The sequence below is a fragment of the Castor canadensis genome, chromosome 1, assembly GCF_047511655.1.
Source record: "Castor canadensis chromosome 1, mCasCan1.hap1v2, whole genome shotgun sequence".
NCBI classification, from domain to species: domain Eukaryota; kingdom Metazoa; phylum Chordata; class Mammalia; order Rodentia; family Castoridae; genus Castor; species Castor canadensis.
The window spans coordinates 153,047,296-153,072,468 of NC_133386.1; the positions used below are offsets into that span (position 1 = coordinate 153,047,296).

Here is a 25,173-nt window from a genome sequence, read left to right on the forward strand (position 1 = left end):
TGTTGTAGCATTGGGGGTCAGTGGTCCGGGTTGCAGGCCGGCAGCAGTAAGAGGTTCTACATCCACAAATCTTGGTGAGTTCAGAACTTGTTCTGAAGTTCTCTGTGTTGAGTTTTTGCTCTTCAGAGAGAGGAGAAAAGGAAAAAAAAGAAGAAAAGGGAGAACCCACTCTCCAGTAGTCTAGTGTGGCAGCTGGCAGCCACAGTACCCAGGTTTCTGGGGCTGTTTTGTGCTATAAAAAGCTAATTTAAAGGTTAGTTGTTGCACATTGGTTTGCCTGTAAATTGGTGGTATCTTACTTGGCAGAGAAGCAGATTCCCTCACCCTTGCTACCATGAACCTGAAGTTTTCTTTCAGATTTGTGAGAGCTCATAGTTCCAGAGTCTACTTGCTATCTGCCATCTTAAACAGTACACGTTTGTGCTGTATTTCCTGAGCAGTATACTTATGAATGATTAATCAGCAATCAGAGAAATTAGGAAAGAAATTAAGAAATTTCTATACTCAAATGAAAATGAGAATACAATTTACCAGAACCTGTGGGATTCAGCAAAGGCAGACTTAAGAGGGAAGTTTATAGCTATGAATACCCACTTCAGAAAATTAGAGAAATCTCAAACAATCTGATGATGCACCTCAGTCTTTTAGAAAAACAAGAACGAGCCAATCCCAAAATAATAGACATGAAAGAAATTATAATAATGAGGGCAGAAATGAATGAATTGGAGATTAGAACAATGATACAACAAATCAGTGAAACAAAAATAAACAACATTGACAAACCTTTAGCAAAATTAACACCCCAAAGAGAAAGGAGAAGACCCAAATTAATAAAATCAAGTAGAAAAGGGGGATATGACAATAGATACCAGTGAAATTCAGAGTATCATTTCAGAATCTTTTGAAAACTTATACTTCAGCAAACTGGAAAGTGAAGAAGAAACAGACAGTTTTCATGACACATATCACCCACCAAAATTGACCCAAAAGGATATAAACAACTTAAACAGATCTATAGCACGTAACGAGATTGAGATAGTTATAAAGAACCTCTCACCAAAGAAAAGTGTAGTCTGATGGATTTGCTGCTTAATTCTGCCAGACCTTTGAAGAAGGACTAACACCAGTACTTCTCAAACTATTCCATAAAATACTAAGGTAAGGAACACTATCAAACTCATTCTACAAAGCCAGTATTGCCCTAATATGAAAACCAGGTAAAGAAGCATCAAAAAAAAGAAAGTTATAGGTCAACATCCCCGATGAACATAGATACAAAAATCCTCAATAAAATACTTACTAACTGAATCCAACAGCACATTAAAAACATCATACACCATGATCAAGTAGGTTTCTTTCCAGGGATGCAAGGATGGTACAACATATACAAATCAATAAACATAATATAACACATAAACAGAATCAAGGACAAAAAGAACATCATTATTTAAATAGATGCACTAAAAGCCTTTGACAAAATTCAACATTCTTTCATGATAAAAGCTCAGAATAAACTAGGCATAAAAGGAATATACCTTAAAATTATAAAAGTTATTTATGATGAACCTCTAGCCATCATCATATTAAACAGGGAAAATCTGAAGCTGTTTGCTCTAAAATCAGGAATGAGACAAGGTTGTCCACTCTCCCCATTCTTTAAAATAGTACTAGAATTCCAAGCCAGGGCAATAAGACAGGAGAAAGGAAGAAAAGGAGTTCAAGTAGGGAAGGAAGAAGTCAAATTAGTCCTATTTATAGATGATCTGTTCTTATGTCTGAAAGACCCTCAAACTTCCTCAAAAAACTTAGATTTCATAAACATGTTCAGCAAAGTATCAGAATACAAAATCAATATACAAAAAGCAGTAGCATTTCTGTACACCAACAATGAGCAATCTGAGAAAGAAATCAAGAATATAATGCTATTCATAATAGCATCAAAAAATTTAAATACCTAGAAATAAATTTAAAGGACATAAAGAGAGGCCTATATAATGAAAAATATAAATCACCAAAAGAAATCAAAGAAGGGGTGGGATGGTTAAGGGAGGGAGTGGGGTGGTTAAGGGAGGGGGCGGGAGGAAGGGGGGAGAAATGACCCAAACATGGTATGTACATACGAATAAAAAAAATCAAAGAAGACATTAGAAGATGGAAGGACAGCCCATGCTTATGGATTTGCAGAACCAATATTGTGAAAATGGCTATACTGCTGAAAGCAAATAGCGAAAGCAGTCCTGAGCAAAGAGGACATCATGAGAGGTATCATAATACCTGACTTCAAACAATACTTCAGAGCCATAGTAATAAAAAGCAGCTTGGTACTGGCACAGAAACAGACATGAAGACCGTGCAACAGAATAGAAAGACACAGGCACAAAACCATATAGGTTCAGCCATTTCATTTTTGACAATGTGGCTCAAAACATGTTTGAAAGGAAAGAGCCTCTTGAACAAATGATGCTGGGAAAACTGTATATCCACCTGCCGAGGATTGAAATTAGATCCCAGTCTTTCATCTTATGCTAGTACCAATTCAAAGTGGATCAAGGATCTTAATGTTAGATCTGAAACTGTGAAACTATTACAGGACAGAATACACTGGAACGTATAGGCATAGGTAAGAACTTCCTGAATAAAATTCCAATAGCATGAAACTAAAAAGTTTCTGCATAGCAAACAGTCATGAGACTGAAGATACAGCCTATTTATTGGGAGGAAATCTTTGCCAGCTATACATTTAAGAAGGGATTAATAATCAGAATACATAGGGTGCTCAAAAAAAACTAACCCCGTAAAGAATATAAAACCCATTGAATAAGTAGGTAAATGAACTGAACAGACAAGAAGTACAAATGGCCAATGAATACATGAAGAAATCCTCAATAACCTTGACCATAAAGGAAATGCAAATCAAAGTAGCATTGAGATTACACCTCACTCCAGGCAGAATGGTGAGCATCAAGAGCACAAACAATAACAAATGCTGTCCAAAGTTAGAGGAAACTACTCTGTGGAACTTGGGGGATGAGGGAAAGGAAAAGAAAGTGATAGAGCATCAGTAATATAGCATAACTTAAGATGTAAATGTAGAGGATATAAGGATGTGTATTGAAAGCTGTTGAAAATTGGGGATTGGGGGTAAAAGGGTAAGGGAGAGTAATGGAAGGGGTAGAACAGACCAAAGTAAAGTACACCCACAGTGGGCATACATTGAGACACCCCTTTGAATATCAACTTAAATATAAATAACGAAAACCAGGACTGTAAAATAGGTACAGGATGTGTGTGGGGTACTAGTGGGAGGGTGGAGGGTAAAGGAAGGAGATTAAGGTGACTGTATATGGTAGATGGACTTTATATACCTATATGAAATAGAACTAAGAAACCTCTTGCAATTGCCTTAAGTGGGGTGGGGAGGGGGGTTGAAGGGGAGAGATGATAGGGGCAATGTAAATATGTACAATATAAGACTAATTGGAATTGTCACTATGAATTCCCCCCCATATATTGAATATATCCTAATAAAAATTTATTTTAAAATAAAGCCGAGTCATGAAACATTCCAGGGGAATTCATGCAGTGATCACTTAGCAGTTTGGAAAAATCAGTCTGGCAAACCAACTTTAAGTGAAGTTAGCCAGGCTCAGAAGGCCAAAAATTGCATGTTCTCCCTCATATGCAGATTATAGACCTAAAACAAATGCAGTAATATTATTGGACATGGGTCACACACTAAGGAGAGTATGCTCACGAGAGAAATAGGGAAAGAGAAGAAAACCTAAAACTTGAATGTGGTTGATGTGCTCACTGTATAGTAGTGAATATAGTAATCTTAAACTGGCTGAGGCTACTATGGGAAGGGGACTAGGAAGTAGTGCAGAGGTCTGGTAGAGAAGAATCAATGTCGGTTGCAATACACAAGTGCATGGAAGCAAGGCTAGGAATCTCTCTGCATAGCTATCTTTATCTCACATTAGCAAAAACACTGTTATGTTTTCTCTTCAACAAAGTCAGAGAAGGGGGCAGAACAGGTTCTGCCTGGAAGCGGGGTGGCAAGGGAGGTGGCCCAAACAGTGTATATACATATGAGTAAATGTAAAAACAATAAAATTTTTTAAAAAGATGAAAAAAATGTGAAAGGAAAAAGGAACCTTTATTCACTGTTGGTGGGAATGTAAATTAGTGCCACCATTATAGAAAGCAGTATGGAGGTTCTTCAAAAACTAAAGATAGACCATATGAACCACTAATACCACTCCTGGGCATATACCTGAAGGAATAAGCTAGGATACAATAGACCTACTTGCACACCCATGTTCATTGCAGCACTATTCATAATAGCCAATCTTTGGAAATAGTCCACATACTCTACAACTAATGAATGGATTATGAAAATGTGGTATGTATACACAGTGCAGCCATAAAGAAAGAATGAAATTGTTTGTAGGTAAATGGATGGAACTAGAGTCAGCCATGTTAAGTGAAGTAAGCCAGGCTCAGAATGACAAAGGTAGCATATTTTTCCTCATATGTGTAAGCTAGGCTAAAAGATAAATGTATACATAAATACATATATGATTATATATATATACACACACACACACATATACCTGTCTATCCTGCCTCTTCTCTCCCCTCACCAAGGGAACTACAGGGAGGTAAGAGAGAAAAATAAAATAATAGAGAGTTAATACTAATGAGATACATTGCATCAATGTATTAAGCTAGTATAATGAAGTGCACTGAAAGTTATTGAATAATAGGGAAGCAGTGCAAAGTAATAGAGGGATTAATATGATGAAAATATGATATGTACATGCATGAAATACCAAACCAAAACCTGCTTGAACAAACATTATATACTTTAAAAAATGAAGGTCATGAAGGTACAACATGTCCGGTCTAGGAATCAATACCTGAGAGAAGGAAGAGAGTAAAAGGAGAAGATGAAGGAGGGTGAATATGGTTGATGTATTTTGTATACATGTTTGAAAATTGAATGATGAAACATATTGAAATTGTTCTATAAAGGGGGTGGGGGAGATGAGGGAGAATGATAGAAGGTACAAATGTAATTAAGATACATCGTAAGCACATATGTAAATGTCACAATGAAACCCCCTTGCACAACTGGTATATACTAATTAAAAAATAAGTAACCTAGAATAACTACTGAAATTTCCCGAATAGGAATAAACCTATCAAAGAAGGTGAAAGATCTCTACAATGAAAACTATAAAATTGAAGAATTTATTGAAAAAATAAATTGAAGAAGACATTAGATGATAAAAAGACCTCCATCTTATGGATCAGGAGAAGTAAAATTGTGAAAATGGCTATACTGTCAAAAGCAATCTACAGAATCAGTGCAATCCCAATAAAAATTTCAATGTCATTTTTCACAGAAATAGATAAGTTAATCCTAAAATACATAATGAGAGCACAAAAGACCCCAAATAACCAAAGCAATCCTGAGCAAAAAGAATAAAACTGGAGACATCACAATATCTGACTTCAAACTGTAATACAGAGCCATGGGGTCATTCTGGCACATAAACCAATGGAACAGAATAGAAGATCAAGAAATATACCACAACAGCCTCAGCCATTTGATTTCAAGAAAGGAGCTAAAACCTATTGGGGAAGACACTCTCTTTAATAAATTGTGTTTGGATGAGTGGGTGTCTACATGTAGAAAAAACTGGATGTCCACATGTAGACAAAAACTAGACTCCCTTCTTACACTGTACAAATCAATTAAAAATGGGTGAAAAATCGTAATCTTAACATAAGACATAATACCGTGGAACTGCTAGAGTTCAACATAAAAAACCTTTGAAAATATAGGCATATCTACTGCTTTCCTGAATAGGAAAAATATTTTCAGGAAATAATAGCAAGAATTGACAAAGGAGACTGCCTCAATTCAAAAAACTTCTGACCAGAATAAAGAGACAATTACAGAATGGGAGAAAGTCTTTGCCAGCTCTTCACTGGATAAAAGATTTATATCCACAATATATAAAGAACTCCAAAAATTAAACACCAAATGATCAAACAAATTAATACATGGATAAATGACTTGAACAGGCTGTTCTCAAAACAATTAAAAATGGCTAATATATGAGAAAATATTCATCATCCTTAGCTATAAAGGAATGGTGAATCAGAGCAACATTAAGATTCTGTCTCACCAATTTCACAATGACAATCATCAAGAAAACAAGCAATGACAAATACTAGCAAGGATGTGGGGGAGAAGGGACCCTTAAATCCTATTGGTAGGATTGTAAATTAGCACAGCCACTATGAAAATCATCAGTATGGAGGTTCCTCAAAAACCTAAAACTAATATTACCATATGATCTTGCTACTACTACTCCTGGGTATGTATCCAAAGGAATGTAAGTCAGCATGCAGTGAAGATACTGCATACCTACATTTATATCAACATTATTCATAATGACAAAGCAGGTGTTATTAGCTATTAACCCAGGTGCCCATTAACTAATGAGTGAGTGAAGAAAATGTGTGCACAATGGAGGGTCATTAAGGCATAAATTATGTTATTCAGCTTAAAATTTTCAAAGTTCACTGTACTAATAGAATAAAGGAAAATACTATTGTGGTTAACTCAGTAGATGCAGAGAAAGCATTTGCTATATGTTAATTTGATAAATTTGGTAACTATTCATAATTAAAATTTTAAGCTCATTGTAAAAGGAACCTGTTTAATCTGATAAACAATATCTACTAAAATATATTGCAAGCATAATACTTAATGATGAAATATTGAACACATCCCTCCCGACTTTGGAAACAAAGGTATCTAATATCAACAATTATATCAAACATTGTCCTGGAGTTTCTAGACAATGAATTAAACAAAAATATAGAAATAAAAGCAGTAACTATTGGAAAGGAAGATATAAATTCTTTTGTTTATTTGCAGATGATACTTTTGTAAATGTAAGAATTGTTGAAAAATTTAAAAATGTAGTAAGATAAGTAAAGTTTTCAGCTACTAGATCCATAAAAATTGTTTAAGTATGTACTATTATAAAATTAAATTTACAATACCATTTACAACTGTACCAAAAGCCATCAGTTACCTAGAGATAACTCTAATAAAAATGTGCATTACTTTTATGTTTAATGACTTTAGAGTAAGGAACGTGTCCTTAACCAGCCACAAAAAAATATTCACCATATAGAATTAGATGAATACATTTAATTATGAAAATCAGCAACTTCTCTTCACCAAAAAAATGGCCACTATCAGAATTCACTCCCTTTGGATTGCATTACATTCATTTATGAGAGAGAGGGAAACAGACACACACACACACACACACACACACACACACACACAGAATTTATTCATTTTAAGGTATTCTTTCACACAATTGTGATTGCTGGCAAGTCTGAAAATTTTAGGGCAGTCCACAAGACTATAAATTCTTCAGGACTTGATGTTGCAGGATTGAATGTGAAAACTATCTTAAAGGCAAAATTTCTTTTAAAAGAAACCTCAGTTTTTTCTCTTAAGGCCTTCAACTAATTGGATGAGACCAACCTATATTATGAAAGTTAATCTGCTTTATTCAAAATCTACTAGTTTTAATGTTAATTATATATAAAAAATACCTTCACAGTAGTGTCACAAAAACCAGGCACCCATAACCTAGTCAAATTGATACCATCACATATATTTATGTAAGTGTTTACCACTATGCCTGAAAACATTTAAGTCTTTACTATTATTTGCTTTCCTCTCTGTATCACATTTGGATCTTTGATTCTAACTAAACTTTTAAATCTGCCTACCTCTCTCTGAGTAAAACTACATTGCCTTTGTTTAAGGCACTTACCAAAGATTTCTGGAATAAATCCACCAAATTAGAGAAACTTCTTATTTTACTTGAAGCACTCTTTCCTTTTTTTAGCATATAGCAGGCTGTCAAATATTTGTTAAATGAGAAAAAAACTGGAAATATTTGGATGCATTTTAAAAAGGGACTTGCTATCATATTCGCCTATAATTTTATCATAACTGCAGCTTGTGTAATGTTAAGAACTTTAGTCCTTTGGTAAAAATGAAATTGAATTGAAAAAAAGTGAATAAAAGGCAAGATACTTTGATCACATGGACAATCAGTGTGGTATCTTCTTCAGAATGTGAATGATAAAGGACAAATATGTATCAGGAAAATTTGTGTCACCCATTCTGTACATTTTTTTGTCACACTCTCAATATTTACCTATTATGTGCTATTCTCCAAAAGGCTGTTTACCCAGAAGTCATTCATGATATCAAATATGCAACTATTAAATTCTTAGAACGTCTTGAATAAATAAAAATGTATTTTACCACTTAATTACAGATACTTTGGTTTCTTTTAAGAGGGAAAATGCTTTTTATGAAAATATAATCATTGAAAACAATATATTTATCAATATAACTCCTTTCTTTTAATTTTTTAAGGTGCTTTATCCAGCCTGAGTCCTGTGAATTCTCCCAGCCATGGGCCACTGTCTCCTGGCTCTCTAACTAATCGGTCACCCGTAGAATTTCCTGATACTGCTGATTTTCTTACTAAGCCAAGTGTTGTTTTACATAGATCTCTGGGAAATGCACCCAGTACACCAGATTTTTATCAGTACCTTAGAAATTCTGATAGCAATCTGTGTAACAGGTAAGTTTCCTAAATTTATTATTTCTGTTTCAAATTATAAGTTATTTTAATAAAGTATTACCATTTTCCTTATTATATATTGTAACTGGATGATGAATTAATGCTACATCCTCTTTATATAATTTTTATTCTAAATTTTTTGCATTTCAGTGCTATTGTTAATTTTCTAATTAAATGGTCTCTAACTGAGGTGAAATATGATCCTACTCATCATAACATATCAGTAAATAGAGAATTATTTTTAATATATACTACTTTAGTTCCTTTCATAGTACCCAGTTCTTGATAGGAACATTGGTTTTACCTCAGATCCCAATTGACTTTCAAAAATATGTTACTTCCTCCAAGGTGACACAAATGGTTCCTAGTAATATAAAGCCTTCTAAGTTTATAGAGAGATTTTACAATCTAGGATGTGTTTCAGTTGGGATCTTGGTTAAACATTAAGCACATTTTCTAATCATGCTTACATTTAAAAAACTTTTTAAATATCACATATCATATATAGTTATATATCTTTTTTATTCTATAAGCTGTGGACGTCAAATACTAAAATACATTTCAACATGTGAATCTGATGGTACAGACCACCACGGTGGAAAATCAGGTGAGATTGTATTTGCAGTTTCTTACAGTGTTTTTTGAATGGATGAGTGAATAGGTTTAGCTTCCATTTATCCATCTTTTAGTTTTCGTTTTTGGTTTTCGTTTGTTTATGGTGCTGAGGATCAAGCTGAGCATAAGCCAGGCAAGCATTCTACTGCTGAGTCACACCCTTAGTCCCATAGTTTTTACCACGTCACAGAGGAGTTATTAAGAACCAGTCATAGATGATAAGTGGCAAAAGTATTTTGAGGAATTGAAAATATGTAGTAGAGATGAATGAAATCTTTGGTCAGTATTAATAAACAGTGAAATTATTAATGTTGGAATTTGTACTGTACCACCTAAGCTTGAAAGGGTTTACATACCTTTTTATGGCATAGAGAACATTGTATGACATAGAAGAGTGATTAATTACATCATTCTGAAACATTTTTTATCATCCAATAAGAAATATTGTTGATGAAATTATACTTGTTCTATATATTTAAAAATTGATAAGCCAAACTACCAATAATAGTTAATTAAGTAACTCAAGCCATCATCACCTCAAGCAAAGCTAGAAAAGCTGGACAAGTTGTTTTTTCATAAAGCAAAGAGAAGCCATAAAAGACTAATAAGCTCCTAAGAAACACCAGTATAAGATCTGAAGTAGGATAGGAGTTCAAGAAAGTGATCCTGGAGCTTAGGCCTACTAAAAGGATGTCTGCCAATGTAGAGGCACATTGACTGATAGAATGAGCAGACCTTTTAGGAAGTTTTATGAAACTAAGGAGACAGACACTCAAGTTAAAGCCTTGCAGTGGAATACATAATTTGGTAAACCCTGAAGTGTTGCACTCTAGAAAAAAAGGATAAAAAATAATTAGATAAACCTTCTTTGGGTTTATAGGCTCATGTCAATCCCTCCTTTGGTTGACATTTACCCCTTTAAAGTGTGCAATTCAAAAGGTTTTTCTTTTTTTTTTTTAACATCTTAAAGGGTGGTTTAAAAACAAAAGAAGATGCTGACCAGACCTTTGCAAACTTCAAAAAAAATAGAGGAGGTGGGAAAACTTCTCATATCATTCCATAAGATTGGTATTACCCTTACACTGTAACCACACAAAGTCATCAAAAGAAAACTACAGACTATTATCTCTTATGTGTAGTAGACATAAAAATTCTTAAAATACTAGGCAACTGAATCCAGCAATATAAAAAGGTCACAGTGTGACCAATAGTATTCCAAGAATGTAAGAATGACTTGGCACTTGGAAATCAACAAATGTAATACACCAAAATAATAAAGAGAAAAAGTCCACATGATAATTGCAGAAAATGTGTTAGGTAAAATCCAACACTTTTTTTTTGTGGTACAACAAACTAGTATAAGTGAGGAAGCTCCCCATCCTGATAATAGGGTATATTCACAGCTGTCATTATCTTTATTAGAAAGCAGTTAACTTGATTCTTAATGAAGAAAGACTGATGTTCTCCTCCAGCTCAGTAAAATCCTCAGATGAGGATTTTTTTGGTCTCAGCAATGCATTCAACATTGTATTGGATGGTTTAGTCCAAGAAATTAGAAAAATAAACCCATCCAGAATTAAAAGGAAGAAATAAAACTATTCCTACTTACAAATCATATAGATCCTTTGTGTAGAAATCTCTAAGAGAAAACACACACACACACACACACACTCACTCAGTTGCTTACTCTACTACTAGAACCAATAAACAAGTTTAGCAAAGTTACATACTACAAGATTAGTACACAAAAAATCAGTTGTATTTCTATATAAACCATTGTAAATTGGAACTAAGAAAATATTTCTATGCACAATAGTATCAGAAAGGGTAATGTAGTTAGAATAAATTCAACAAAAGAGCAAAAGATTTATACATTGAAAATTATAAAACATTGCTGAGAGAAATGAGAAAAATCTGAACAAACTGAGAGACATTTTGTAGTAAAAGATTGGAAGACTCAGTAATGTTAATGTGGAAGTTCTCCCAAACTAATATACAAATTTAATCCACTCCTTATCAAATTCTAGCAGGATTTTTGTGGGGTAGAAATTGACAAATTGGTGTTAAAATTTCTATGAAAATATAAATGATTGAAATAGACAACATGAATTTGAAAAGTAACAAAGTTTGGGGACTTATACTACTTGACTTGCAAAGTTACTATGGAACCACCAATTAGGACACTGTGACTTTGGCACAAAGATGATTTTATAGGCCAATGGAGCAGGACTGAAAGTCCAAAAGGAAATTCTTATATTTATGGTCAATTAGATTTTGAAAAAGAAGCCAAGACATTCAAAAGAGGAAGGATTATTTTTTCAACAAATGATACCAGGACAATTGGATATTCATTTGCCAAAAAGAACGAACCTAGACCCTCACCTCACACTTGCATAAAAACTACTCAAAATAATTCATAGTGTAAGAATTAAAACCATAAAAGTTCTAGAAGAAAACATACAACCAAGTCTTGTGACCTTGAGTTGAATAAAGCATTCTTAGATACAATTTCACAATCTATGTAAGAAAAAATTGACAAATTGGGCTTTAGCAAAATTAAGTAATTTTGCATTCAAAGGATACTAATAAGAAAATGGAAATACAAACCATAGGTTTGAGAAAACATTTGCAAATTGTATGTCCTATTAAGGACTTGTATCCATGATTTATAAAGAACTCCTACACTCAGTAAGTCGGGCTGGAAAATATAGCTCAGTGGTAGAGCACTTGACTAGCATGCACAAGGTTTGCTTCCCAGCATCACCCCCCAAAAAATCAATACTTAATTAGAAACACAGAAAAGAGTATGGTTGTATACACTTGTAACATCAGCATTTTAGAGCCAGGAGCAGGAGTTCTGAGACCATCCTAGGCTACATAGCATCTCAAAAACATGTAGAAAAGGTTTTGGGTATTTTGATGAAAGTCTTTGGTGAAGAAGATAAATGAATTAATTAAAACACGAGATGAAAGAAAGCATTACTCATTAGGAAAATACAAATTAATACAATGAGAATACTATACTCAAAGAAAACTAAAATAAAAAAGAGAGTCCATACAAAGTTCAAGCATACAAAGAAATTGGGACTTTTGTGCACTGCTAATAAGAATGTGAGTTGACACTACTTGGAAAATATTTGACAGTTTCTAGAAAGTTACACATAAATTTAGTATATGACTCAGCAATACCATAGCTAAGACTCTACCCAAGAGAACACAGAGCACTCAGAAACAGGTATGTGAATGCTTACACATCACTAGTCATGACACTGCAAATTTGGAAACACTACAAGTGTCCGTTAATCTGTGGGCAAAGAAACATCATATGGCATATCCCACAATGGAATTCTGTATAGCAATTAAAAAATGAACTGATACATGCTACAGTGTGGATGAACTTTAAAACAGATTGGTATAAATATAAGAAGCTAAGCTAAAAAGATTATTATATGATTACATTTATATGAGATTCTCAAAAGGCAAATTTATAAGGGGATGAAAATGTTCTAAAACTGGATTGTCATGATAGTCGCATAGCTTTAAATTTACTAAAATTGTTTAATTGTACATTTATGCTATGGACTAAATGTTTGTGTTTCCTCACAATTCATATGTTGAACTCCTATCCCTGAATGTGTTGGTATTAGGAGGTGGGGACTTTGGGATTAAATCATGAGAGTGGTCTCATAAATATAATTAGTTTCCTTATAAAAGAGATCTCAGAGAGCTCTCTACCCTTCTTTTAAAAGTGCCATGTGACAAATTAGCAGTTTGCATTCCAAAAGAGAGCCTTTACCAGAACTTCACCATGCTGGCACCCTGACCTTAGCCTCCAGAACTGTGAGAAATACATTTCTGTTGTTTATAAACTGCCCGGTATATTGTGGCTTGAACTGACAGTTTACAATGGGTGGATTTTAATGTGTGTGATATACGTAATAAAGCTTTTAGAAAAGAGCAGCAATTTGCTAATTTTCATAGTTCTTGGGGTTTATTAGTCTCAGCTGGGTGATTCTCCCTTGAGGACTTTCTCAGGGAAGCAGTCATTTGAAGTATTATTGGGTTGAATTTCCAAAATGGATTACATATGTCCATTTGGCTACTGACTAGTCCATCTAAATATGGCCTCCCCATGGGCTTTTTCCAATTTGCTGGCTGGATTCTAAGAGAAGATAAAGTGGAAGTTTCCAGTCCAGTTAATGGCTCAACTCAGAAGAAAGTGTCACTTGCCTATTGGGTTAATCAGATCAGACATGAAACCTGTTGATAATAATTTACTCCAAATAGAGGAGTGATAAAAATGCATTTCAGGAAAGTGTGTGGAATAAAAGATAGTTTTATGGACATCTTTGTGAAAGAAATTGCTACAATAATCTCAATTATTTTTACTATATATAGATTTTAGGAATTCAGATCATTAAAAGTAATTCATGAACTACATGTCAACAATTTTTACATTAACAACTATTTTAAAATATCATTGTAGTTATTGCCTTTACTTACCAAGAACACTGGAATACCATACTCTGCCCTAACTGCAGGGGTACATTCCAAGACCCTCTGAAATGACAAATAGTACTGAATTCTTTATATACTTTGTTTTTTTCCCTATACATATATACATGCATACACCATAATAAACTTTGTAAGCTAGGCACAGTAAGTGATTAGCAATAATAACTAATAATAAATAGAACAGTTATAACAATATACTGTAACAAATACCAGCATCAATTTTTGCTCTTCTGTTTTGGGGCCATTATTAATTAAAACAAGTGTTACTTGTATATAAGCATTACAATTCCACTATAGTAGATCTGAAAACTGGGATGGATACTAAGTTTAAAACAGATGGGTAGCATATGTAGCCAGTACACACCGGACAAAAGGATGGTTCACATCCTTCATGGAATGGAGTATGACAGTATGAGATTTTATCAGTTCAGTTGGGCACACAGTTTAAAACTTATGAATTACTTCTGGAATTTTTCGTTTAATATATTTGGACCACAGTTGACCATGGGTAACTGAAACTGAAAAGTGTAACTACAGATAAAAGGGGACTGCTGTATTCTGAATTTCATATGTTAAAATAAATGTTTTTCATTTGGAAATACTGTATTTTCCAAACAGTAATGCTTTCTGATCATCAGTTAGTGATTTGATTTTATATTCACTATGCTGGGTTCAGAATTGACTAACATTTGTTGATTACCTTTTATGTGTAACATCTACTAATTTAGGTGTTATTGTCCACATTTTATGGGTGGGGGGCAAGCTTGCCATTGTTAAGTACAAAAATCAGGATTTGAGCCAAGTTCTGAAACTTCTTCAGTGAGTACTCTTATTTATCTGTTTAGTTACTTATTTATTTAATTAATTAATTTAATTTTTTGAGACAGCATCTAGCTAAATTTCCCAGGCTGGCGTCAACTAGAGATCCTCTCATCTCAGCCTTCCAAGTATCTGGGACTGTTGGCACACAACACTGGGCTCTGCTCAGTGAATACTCTTAAAAACTTATTTTTACTTAAAAGAATAAAACAGGCTGCTGTGCTTATAGTTTTAAGTACCTGCAAGAATGAAGCAAGAGCATTGCTAGGAGGCCAGTCTGGGCAACTTAGTGAGAGGTTATGTATACAAACAGAGAGACAAAACAAAAATTAAAAATCTTACATATTGAAAAGTGCACAGATCATGATTTTGTAGCTTGGTGAATTTTCATAATTGTGCAATCAGTATCCAGAATAAGAAACTAAACACTATCCCAACCTTAAAATTTCCCCTTTATGCCCCCTTCCAGCCATATTCTGCAAAGGATACAATCTCCTTGTTTTTCAGTACACATATGTATCACTCATGAATACTCAGTTTGATATGTTTTTGAACTTTTCATTAGGAATCACAGAATGTGTACCTTTTCCCCCCTGGCTTCCTTCATTAGACATTATATTTTTAAGAACCACCCATATTGCTGTACATGGTTGTAGTTTATTCTTACTCCTCTATAATGTTCAGTTGTATGAATATACTGCAGCTTATGTATATATTCTATTGTCAGTGGGTTTGGGGAAATAGTCCTGTTCAGAGTACTATAAATAGAATAAATAGGAACTTTTTTTAACACACAAAAATGAATACTACTTGACGATGAATACAACCAGTGCTGTTCTTCTTTTCCATGTGACTTGATAAAAATATTAATCACATGAGCAGAGGCATAACTTACAGTTCATGATACTGTGGTTTAAATTTTACATATGGCTTAGTTGTATTCATTTATAATTGTACACTTAGAGGTTTTTTGTTTGCCTCTGTTTCCTTTTTTATTATTGTTGTACTGGGGGTACATTGTGACATTTTTAAAAGTTCTCACAATATATCATATTTGAATTCATCCCCTCCATCATTATATCTAAAGATTTAAGATGATAATGTTTACATCAAATTGGCGAGACAGTTCCTATTGATAAGAATTGGTCCTTTCTGTTTCTTGCTATTATAAAAAAAATCCACCTTTCTCTTTCATTTGTGAGTGACTATATAAAGCAAGTCCAATATTTGAAATATCTGTGTTCCTTAAAACAAGGTATCTGTGCAAAATAGTCTAGCAAAATACAACTTAATGGTGTGATTAAGTATTTTAAACTGAATTCCACCATGGTTAAGTCTGAGTATTTTAAAACAATAATCATTTTTCTTATAACGCTGTGCATTGAAGGCAATTTTTTCTCTTTATTACTACCTATACTTTTTGAAAGGTGAGGAAGACAGCACCATTTTCTCAAAAGAATCATTCAACCTTATGGAAACTCAACCAGAAGAGGAAGCAGAGAACAGAGTCTGCAGAAAATTACCTTTGGAAGGTGATAATCACCTAACAGAAGAGGCACAGCAACCAAATGTAAAAGATAAACTTTTCAATATGATTATGTTAAGGTGAAATATAGTTAGTACTGGTGTAATTATTTTTATCCAGAGCAAGATTATTAATATAATGATATGTTTATTTTTTATTGAAAAGTTATAATAAGTAAAATAGTGCTTGGGTTATAAATAATAATTAGTTCTAAACCTGTCATCATAGAGCAATAAACTGTATTCATTTATTCATTTATTCATTTTTTACCTTTTGTATTTTTACTTTTTTCCCTTTTTTGGAAAAAATTTAATGTTTTCCTTTATGTGCTGGTTGGGGTTACTGTGGCATTTATACAGGTTCTTACACTGTATCAAGTATATAATGCATGAATTCATCCCCTCTGCTGGTCTCCTTTATCTCCCCCTCCTCCAATTCCTGAAGTAATTTTAACAGGTATCATTTTTACATTTATATACATGTGTGCACATTTTTTGTACCATATTCAACCTCCTATGCCCTTCCCCCCTGCCACACTGGTGCCACCCTTCCCCCCAGGCAGGACTAGTTTGCCTTCCTAGTCCCAATTTTGTAGAAGAAAAAAGAGAAGAGATAAAACAAAAAACAGGACATTTTAGCTTGAGATAAAGGTAGCTACACAGGGAGTTTCCTTGTGATAGTTCCATGTATATATGTATTATAACCCCAATTGGTTTATCTCCTCTAATTTTCTTCATTCTGCCTTAGTCCCTTTCTTGTGGTGGTTTCAGTCATTTTAAGATTTCTATATTTATTCTTGTATTGAGAATATGTCAAAATGAACACATTTTATAGTAAAATTATTTTATTCTGATGCTATATATTTTAAAGTATAGAGAATGTGTGTATAGTCATTAAAAACAAAGAAAATAATCTACTTTCAATAACAGTTTTTTCTTAATATTCAAAATTTAAGGTTTTAGGAAATGATCACATCCATTTATTTGGGTAAACTGTCTTAGTAACAAATGCCAAAATAATGAGATGAGGCTTTTTTTTTACATTTTTATTAACACATATTAGTTATATAGGGTGGTTTTCATTATGGCATTTAGGTGAATTTTTTCTCTTATCCTTTGATATCTATTACTGCTAAAATAAAACAATGAACTTCAGATTTGTAGAGTGAATTAGAAATATTTTATCAATAAAAATAGGTTAATCAATCTTCTGATTCTCAGAAGACATGTTTATAGTTGTCTGATTATAGTATTCCACAAAGAAAAAAGTTAGTGTAGGTAAAAGTATGTAGAATATAGAATGTATATAGAATGGAAAGTACTCTTTTTTTTTGGGCAACATTGAGGTTTGAACTCAGGACCTCTCACTTGCTAGGGAAGCACTCTGTCACTTGAGCCACAACCCTAGTCCTTTTGACTTTAGTGATTTTTCAGATTGGATCTTGCTTTTTCACAGGGCTGACCTTGGTCTGGAATCTTCCTATCTTTGCCCCCCAAGTAGCTGGGATTACAGGCAGGAAACACACTGCCCCAGACACTGACCAGTTTTTAATATTCAACTTTAAGTCCTTATTTAGATGTAATAATAATAAAAGGTAACATTTTTTCTTCTTCTCTGTGTATAGATTGGACAGGAAGCATTACTGGACCTTATGTTAGTAGAAGATTATGACTCATTAATAGAAAAGATGAGCAACTGGAATTTTCAAATTTTTGAGCTTGTAGAAAAAATGGGAGCAAAATCAGGAAGGATTCTCAGTCAGGTTTGTTTTCAAATCTCTACTTTTTATTTTAAATTAATATTTTTCTTAAATCTTTTTAAAAGCAAAATCTAAATATCATAGTGTTGGTTTAGGTACTAGTTCGACAATGTTCACTGAATTATTTTTTTAAATAAAACCAAAACATATAAAATAATTATATGTAATGTATAATATGTATAGTTTACATATAAAATGTATGAAAAGTAGTGTATTTGACTATGGGTTACAGTAAAGAAGTAATCATAATGTATCTTTTCTTTGAAACTTGATGTACCTGTTTTTGAAAAGATGTGAAAAGTGCTTTAGATTTAACTACTGAAGCTTAAGTTTCATTTTGTTCACCTTCCCTCCTTATACTTTGCCCAAGGTCAAATAGTTCATTTTGTGATTAAACCTAGACTCAGAGTTCTAACAAGTCCATATTACAGTATGAAATTTACCTGTCCAAAATATGACTGTAATTAATTCTTTAAATATTTTATTGACAAAATGCAAAAACATTTATGTGATGGACATAAAAGTTCATCCCATTAACTTATGATCAAAAATATGATAAATATATTTTATGACCTGTTTAAAATACTTGAGGATAGAATAGAATCCATAGTGCTCTTCCATTTATTATCAGTAAAAAGTTAAAGAGAAGAATGGAAAGTTTTAAAAATTGGGACATGGTATGTGTGGTAAGCTTCCTTTGGTTTTTATGGGCCTTAGGGTGATGTCTCCTTTATTATTTTGGGGGAAGAATTAATCTCAGAGAAGCTATTTATAAATTAATTTAAAGATATATATATATATGGTTAACATTCTTCACTACAAATCCTAAAAACATATTTTACTCAGCTACAGATAGAAATGCTGATTTTTAAAATGAACTTTATTTTAATTTATGTTTAGGTTATGTATACCTTATTTCAAGACACTGGTTTATTGGAAATATTTAAAATCCCCACTCAAGAATTTATGAACTATTTTCATGCATTAGAAAATGGCTATCGAGACATTCCATGTAAGTATTAACATGCTCCTTTATTCAAGTTCAAGTAATATTTTAACTTTCTCTTCAGTTGGTCCCTTAAATTTTTTTTTTTAACAGTACTGGAATTTGAACTTAGGGCATTGTACTTGCTAGGCAGATGCTCTGCCACTTGCGCCATGCCCCTAGCCTTTTTGCTTTTAGTTTAGTAGAGTCTTGCTCTTGCCTGGAGCCAGCCTTGGCCCATGATCCTGCTGCCTCCACCTCCCATGTAGCTGTGATTACAGGTGTGAACCACCTGCTTGGCCAAAAGAGAAGTTTTTAATGTACTGAGATACTTTAAAAATAGATAAAATACAATTGTGGAAAATTATTCTAACTCATACATTTTATTTATGGGGATATAATATGACCAGAGAATACTTGTACTTTTAAAATGTCTTATATCAAACCTAACAGACTGATAGTTTTTATAAAATATTTTGGTGACTTTAGATCACAATCGTATACATGCCACAGATGTCCTACATGCAGTTTGGTATCTGACAACACGGCCAATTCCAGGCTTACAACAGATCCACAATGATCATGAAACAGGAAATGAAACAGGTACTTCCTCCTACAAATCTTTCTTTTAACATAATTTTTTAATCTACTAACCATTCTAAATGATGGATTAAGATCCAATACTGCTGATATAATATGTTTCCTTCTCTTTCCCATCTTGTTGTTTTTCTTCCTTACTGATGTAGCTATTATCCTAAATGTTATGATAGTTATTCCTTTGGTATTTTTTCCAATTTTTGGGTTTTTTTCATTTCAGGTATATCATATGTAAAATATATGACATTACCAAAATAAAAGGAACATATTTAAAAGTCTCACACAAGTATTTAAATGATGGTACTTAAAACTTTCGTAAACATTCAGATTTTGCTTTTAAAAAGTTAATACTATTCTACATCATGAATCTAATTATTTAAATAAACCTAATGAATTATAACACTCAGTTCTCTTATGTTAGCTCATGAAGGGGCTGGGGGAGAAATACTTCCATCAGACACATGTATCAGGATGGAATTTTCTCAGTTGTCAATACCTGAGAAAAAATAGTACCATATTCATCAGCGCAAATGTCATAAACTCAGGCACTATTTTACCGTTTGGTAGTTGAATCTAGTGTATTTGCTCAATGTCACTGGTTCCTTTTTGTTTGCCATATATATTTACTCTTTCTAGTTCCCTTCATTCTTTCCAGCAATTCTTCTCTTCCATTAAGAATCATTTTCCTCAGCTTTTTTGTTTATAGATACATTACTTTTGTCTTAGAAGAATATTTTTATATTTCAGCATATGCAAAGGTATAATTCCATCAGATTTTTACTTTTGTAGTTTCTATTAACAAGTCAGCCTTAAGTCTTACTGAGAAATAAACTACAACGTTCCTTTTCTCTTTGCTATTGATTTTTAGTGTTTTGCTCTGATATACTCAGGTGATTTCCTTTATATTCATCCTGTTTAGATATGGCAATTGATCAGGAGAATGTTTTTCCTTCATACATGTTAGAAAGTAGGCATTTACTTAAACCTGGAAGACCTAATAGTGTATACTGTCATTATTTTAGTTCTGTGCTATGTCAAATCTTCCATTCTATATTCTATTCTAGTCTCATCCCATATATTATCAAGGTGATTCACTACATTGATGAGATAATGTTGAATAACTCCATGAATAAGAAGTAATGAGTATCATAAATGCCTGGTTAAGAGTGTCAGAGGATGAGAGATGAGAGAAATTGCAAAAACAAAAATCAAGATCTGTCAGCTCAGTGAAGTTTACAATGTTAATACTAGTAAACCTGTTGAGATATCCTCTCCAAGTTGAGGGGCAACTGATTAGGAATTCTCTACCCAGAGAACTCTGGATTCTGAAGGCAAATTCATCACATCTGAATATTCCAGTCCATTAACTCTCAAACTATGGATTTTTATGTGTTGTGTGAGAAGCATGTGAAGCAGTTTCAGGTTGTACAAGTTCTGTCATTTTTCAGTGTAACCTTCAACAGATCCAGCAGTCCTCACAGTGTCTTTTATAGATAGGTATCCTCTGCAGAGCCTCTGAAAAAACACTAAAAGAGAACCATAGCACAAATACGTACTTTTTGAGAAAAAGCTAATCCACCTTCCTCGGATTAACTATTCTTTCTGTAAAAGCTACTATATTATTACCGCATTCTAATAGATTTTGAATACATGGCCATGGATACTAGGTTATCACCTGACCTCACCATAATGAACTTGGTGCCTTTTGACCCTCCATCATATGAAATTGGCAAGTGCAGTTGTGCTCAATCATCAAGACAGTATGTTATGTATAATATTGAGCTATTCCTGAAATCACAAAGCATGAGCTTAGATTCCTATGGCACATGTTCCTAATGCATTGATACTCCTTCCTTAACCATATTTATGCTTTATGGAGAAGTTCCTTCCAAAATCCACTTGACTGAAGGAGAAGGACCAAAAGACTGGCCTTACAGATGGTTCTTCTGAATATGCCAGTTCCTTCTGAATGTGGATTAGCAAATTGGTTACAAGAAGTTCTAGAAAACAGATTTGTATATAGACTTCCCAGCATGGGCACCAAATGATGGATATTTGTTTTACATGTGAATACATACTGTGGTGATTAATTTTATATGTCAACTTATCTGGGCATTGGTACCCAGCAGTTTAGTCAAACAATAATTCAGATGTTTCCTTTATCCTTCCAACCTACCTTGCAATATTCTTAATTGTGTGAGCCAGTTCCTTAAAATCTTATTCATACTCTCTGCCTCTCCCCCTCTCCTACACATTTTATTGGTTTGGTTTCTCTGTAGAATCTTGACTAATACAGTTTCCAATGGCCATCCACTTTAGAGGAGACTTTGAATAATCAGCTGGACAAAAGTGCTGTCTTGGAAATTATTAGTCTCTTTCCGTGTCTACTACAGTTCTCATTCAGTGAGCTTATGAATGCAATAGCAAGGACAGAAAGAATAGAGATTATGTATGGGCTGAACACCATGGGCTTCTTCTCACCAAAGCTGACCTTGCCCAGGCCTCTGCTGAGTGCCTGATTTGCCAAAAGGAGAGACCAATAGTGAGCCCTTTATATGGCATCATTTCCCTGAGGAGACAGCCATCTTGTGGTGGGTTGATTATATTAGATCCCTTCCTTTATGGAAGAAACAGCTTTTGTTCTCTTTATCCTAGAGATTTACTTTCACTTTCGTCAGTACTTCACTATCATCAATGAATTTATTAAATGTTTTCTTCACTATCAGGTTATTATAGACAGAATTATATCAGCTCAAGTAACTCATTTTACTACAAAAACTGTAGTAATGAGCTTACCTCCACAGAATTTTTTGATCTTTTCATGAACTTTATCATCCCACAGCTGAACTGAGAGAATGATGGAATGACATACTAAAAACTCAGATGTGGCACCTGTTAGGTGTAATCATTTTGTGGAGCTAGGGGTGCTATCCCACAATATGTGATTTTTTTTTTCTGAGCCAATCACCAATATATAGTACCATTTCTCCTATGCCTAAAATGCTCAGAACTGTGGAAAGAGGAATGTATTCTCTAACAGTTACCTCAGTTGATTCACTAAGAAAAATTTCCCTTGTAAAAAAAATGGCATACATGACTTAGTTCTCTGTAGAGAAATGCTTCCAATAGGGAAACCAAAAATGGGTTACACTGAATGGGAAACTGAGGTAGGCATCTGACCAATTTGTGTTTTCTGTGCTTTTGAACCAATAGATTTCTTTTTTAAATTATTGTATGGGGGTACGTTATAAACATTTACAAAAGTTCTAACAGTATATTATAGTTGAATTTACCCCTCTCCTCATTCTCTTTTATCCCCTCTCCTCCCCTTCCTGGAATAGTTTCAACAGGCCTCATTTTTCCGTTATGTATACATAATGCTTCCACCACATTTGCCCCCACCCTTTCTTATTTCCTCCCTCCTCCTCCCACTAGTACCAGCCCCCTAGACAAGACCTGTTTTGCCTCCCTGCTCTCTGTTTTTGTGAAAAAAAAAAAGACATTTTTGTTTGTTTAAGATAGCTACACATGGTGTTTCATTGCAGCATTTCTATGTTATGTATTATAACTCAAATCGGTTCACCCCATCTGTTTTTCTCCTCTCTACCTTAGTATCCTTCTTATGGTGATTTCAGTAGGTCTAAAGATTCTGTATTCATTCTTGTGTAGGAAGTACATCAACTACATGCACCAAAAAGAGTGATTCTTTATGACCTTAGGTGGTTGACTAGGTCTGTGTCTGATCTTACTATTTAGAAGAAGTAAGGTTCTTAATACACATGGGAAGTTGTATATCAGGAACCCACATGATTATCTGGCATTCTTGATATTCCTATGTCCAGTGGAAAAGATTATGGAAAACTATAGTGTGTACTCTTGTATGTACCAGTCATCCCAGTTGGGAGAAAGCCATGATCAACAAAGACATTGAGTGAAGACAAAGGGAACATGGAGCAGTTAATGAAATATAATGATAAATCCTAAGTGCAGCTATGTGACCAGTCTCAGAAATGAGACTATATGTATATTCTCATTTATTTAATTATATATTAGCATAAATTAATTGTACAAAAGAATTTAATTGTATATTTCTGTGAATACATTTAATATACTTTGATCAAATGTACTCACTCTATTATGCTTTCTCATTCTCCCTGACCTTCTTTTTAAAACAATTTTAACAGGTTTTATTATTCTATTTTCATACATGTGCATAAAAGAACTTTGATCATATTCATACTCCACTCCTTACTCCCTGTTTTTTCCCTACCTAACACTGGGCCATACACTCAAAACAGTCTCCATTTTACATTCCTGTCAGAAGGTCTTTCTGCATGTGAGAGAGTATGTGTGTTCCCTTATTTTATTTAACATAATGATCTCCAGTTCCACCCATTTCCATATATACATATATATACATGTACATATACATATATATACATATACATATATATGTACATATACATATATATGTACATATACATATATATACATACACATACATACATATGCATATATATACATGCATATGTACATGTCCCACATTTTCTTTTTTTTTTAATTATTCATTTATTCACATGTGCATACATTGCTTGGGCCATTTCTCCCCCCTGCCCCTGCCTCTACCCTCTTCCCCATTACCTCCTCACTTCCAGCCAGAACCCGTTCTGCTCTTCTCTCCAGTTCTGTTGAAGAGTAGAAATAAGCAATAATAAGAAAGACATAGCATTTTTGCTAGTTGAGATAAGAGCAGCTATACAGAGAGATTCCTAGCATTGCTTTCATGTACAAATGTGTTACAACCCAGATTGATTCATCTCTAACTGATCTTTACACTGGTTCCTGATCCCCTTCTCATGTTGACCTCTGTCGCTTTAAGGTTTCTGTATTAATTCCTCTGGAGTGGGGACATCAAATACTATCATGTTTTGGGTTTTCTATCTAACCCTGTACCTCCCATATGTGTTCTCCCCTTGTCATGTAATCCAAGTCCTACAACATTGCTGTATTTGCCCTACATCTAAAGACCACATATGAGGGAGAACATAGGATTTTTGGTCTTCTGAGCCTGCCTAACTTCACTCAGAATGATGTTCTCCAGTTCCATTCATTTACTTGTGAATGATAAGATTTCATTTTTCTTCATGGCTGTGTAAAATTCCATTGTGTATAAATACCACATTGTCTTGATCCATTCGTCAGTAGTGGGGCATCTTGGTTGTTTCCATAACTTGGCTATTGTGAATAGTGCTGCAATAAACATGGGTGTGCAGGTGCTTTTGGAGTAACCTGTGTTGCATTCCTTTGGGAATATCACCAGGAGTGGGATTGCTGGATCATATGGCAGATCTATGTTTAGATTTTTAAGAAACCTCCAAACTTTTTTCCAGAGTGGTTGTACTAGTCTGCTTTCCTACCAGCAATGTACGAGGGTTCCTTTTTCCCCACATCCTCACCAACATGTGTTGTTGGTGGTGTTTTCTAATGATGGTTATTCTAACAGGGGTGAGATGGAATCTTAGTGTGGTTTTGATTTGCATGTTTTATGGCTAGAGATGATGAGCATTTTTTCATGTGTTTTTTGGCCATTTGAATTTCTTCTTTTGAGAAAGTTCTGTTTAGTTCAGTTGCCCATTTTTTTATTGGTTCATTAGTTTTG

The 25,173-nt window shown here is 33.8% G+C and overlaps 1 protein-coding gene across 2 annotated transcripts in view; it reads left to right on the forward strand.

The window, feature by feature from the left end:
• Positions 1 to 25,173, forward strand: part of Pde3b (phosphodiesterase 3B) — a 208,070-nt gene that overhangs the window by 148,758 nt on the left and 34,139 nt on the right. For both annotated transcript variants that reach the window (XM_074041958.1, XM_020177984.2), the window contains exons 6-11: positions 8,489 to 8,699; positions 9,233 to 9,306; positions 16,076 to 16,218; positions 17,798 to 17,935; positions 18,833 to 18,944; positions 19,407 to 19,520. In XM_074041958.1, coding sequence (XP_073898059.1) covers positions 8,489 to 8,699; positions 9,233 to 9,306; positions 16,076 to 16,218; positions 17,798 to 17,935; positions 18,833 to 18,944; positions 19,407 to 19,520 — 792 coding nt within the window. The remainder of the gene's footprint in view (positions 1 to 8,488; positions 8,700 to 9,232; positions 9,307 to 16,075; positions 16,219 to 17,797; positions 17,936 to 18,832; positions 18,945 to 19,406; positions 19,521 to 25,173) is intronic.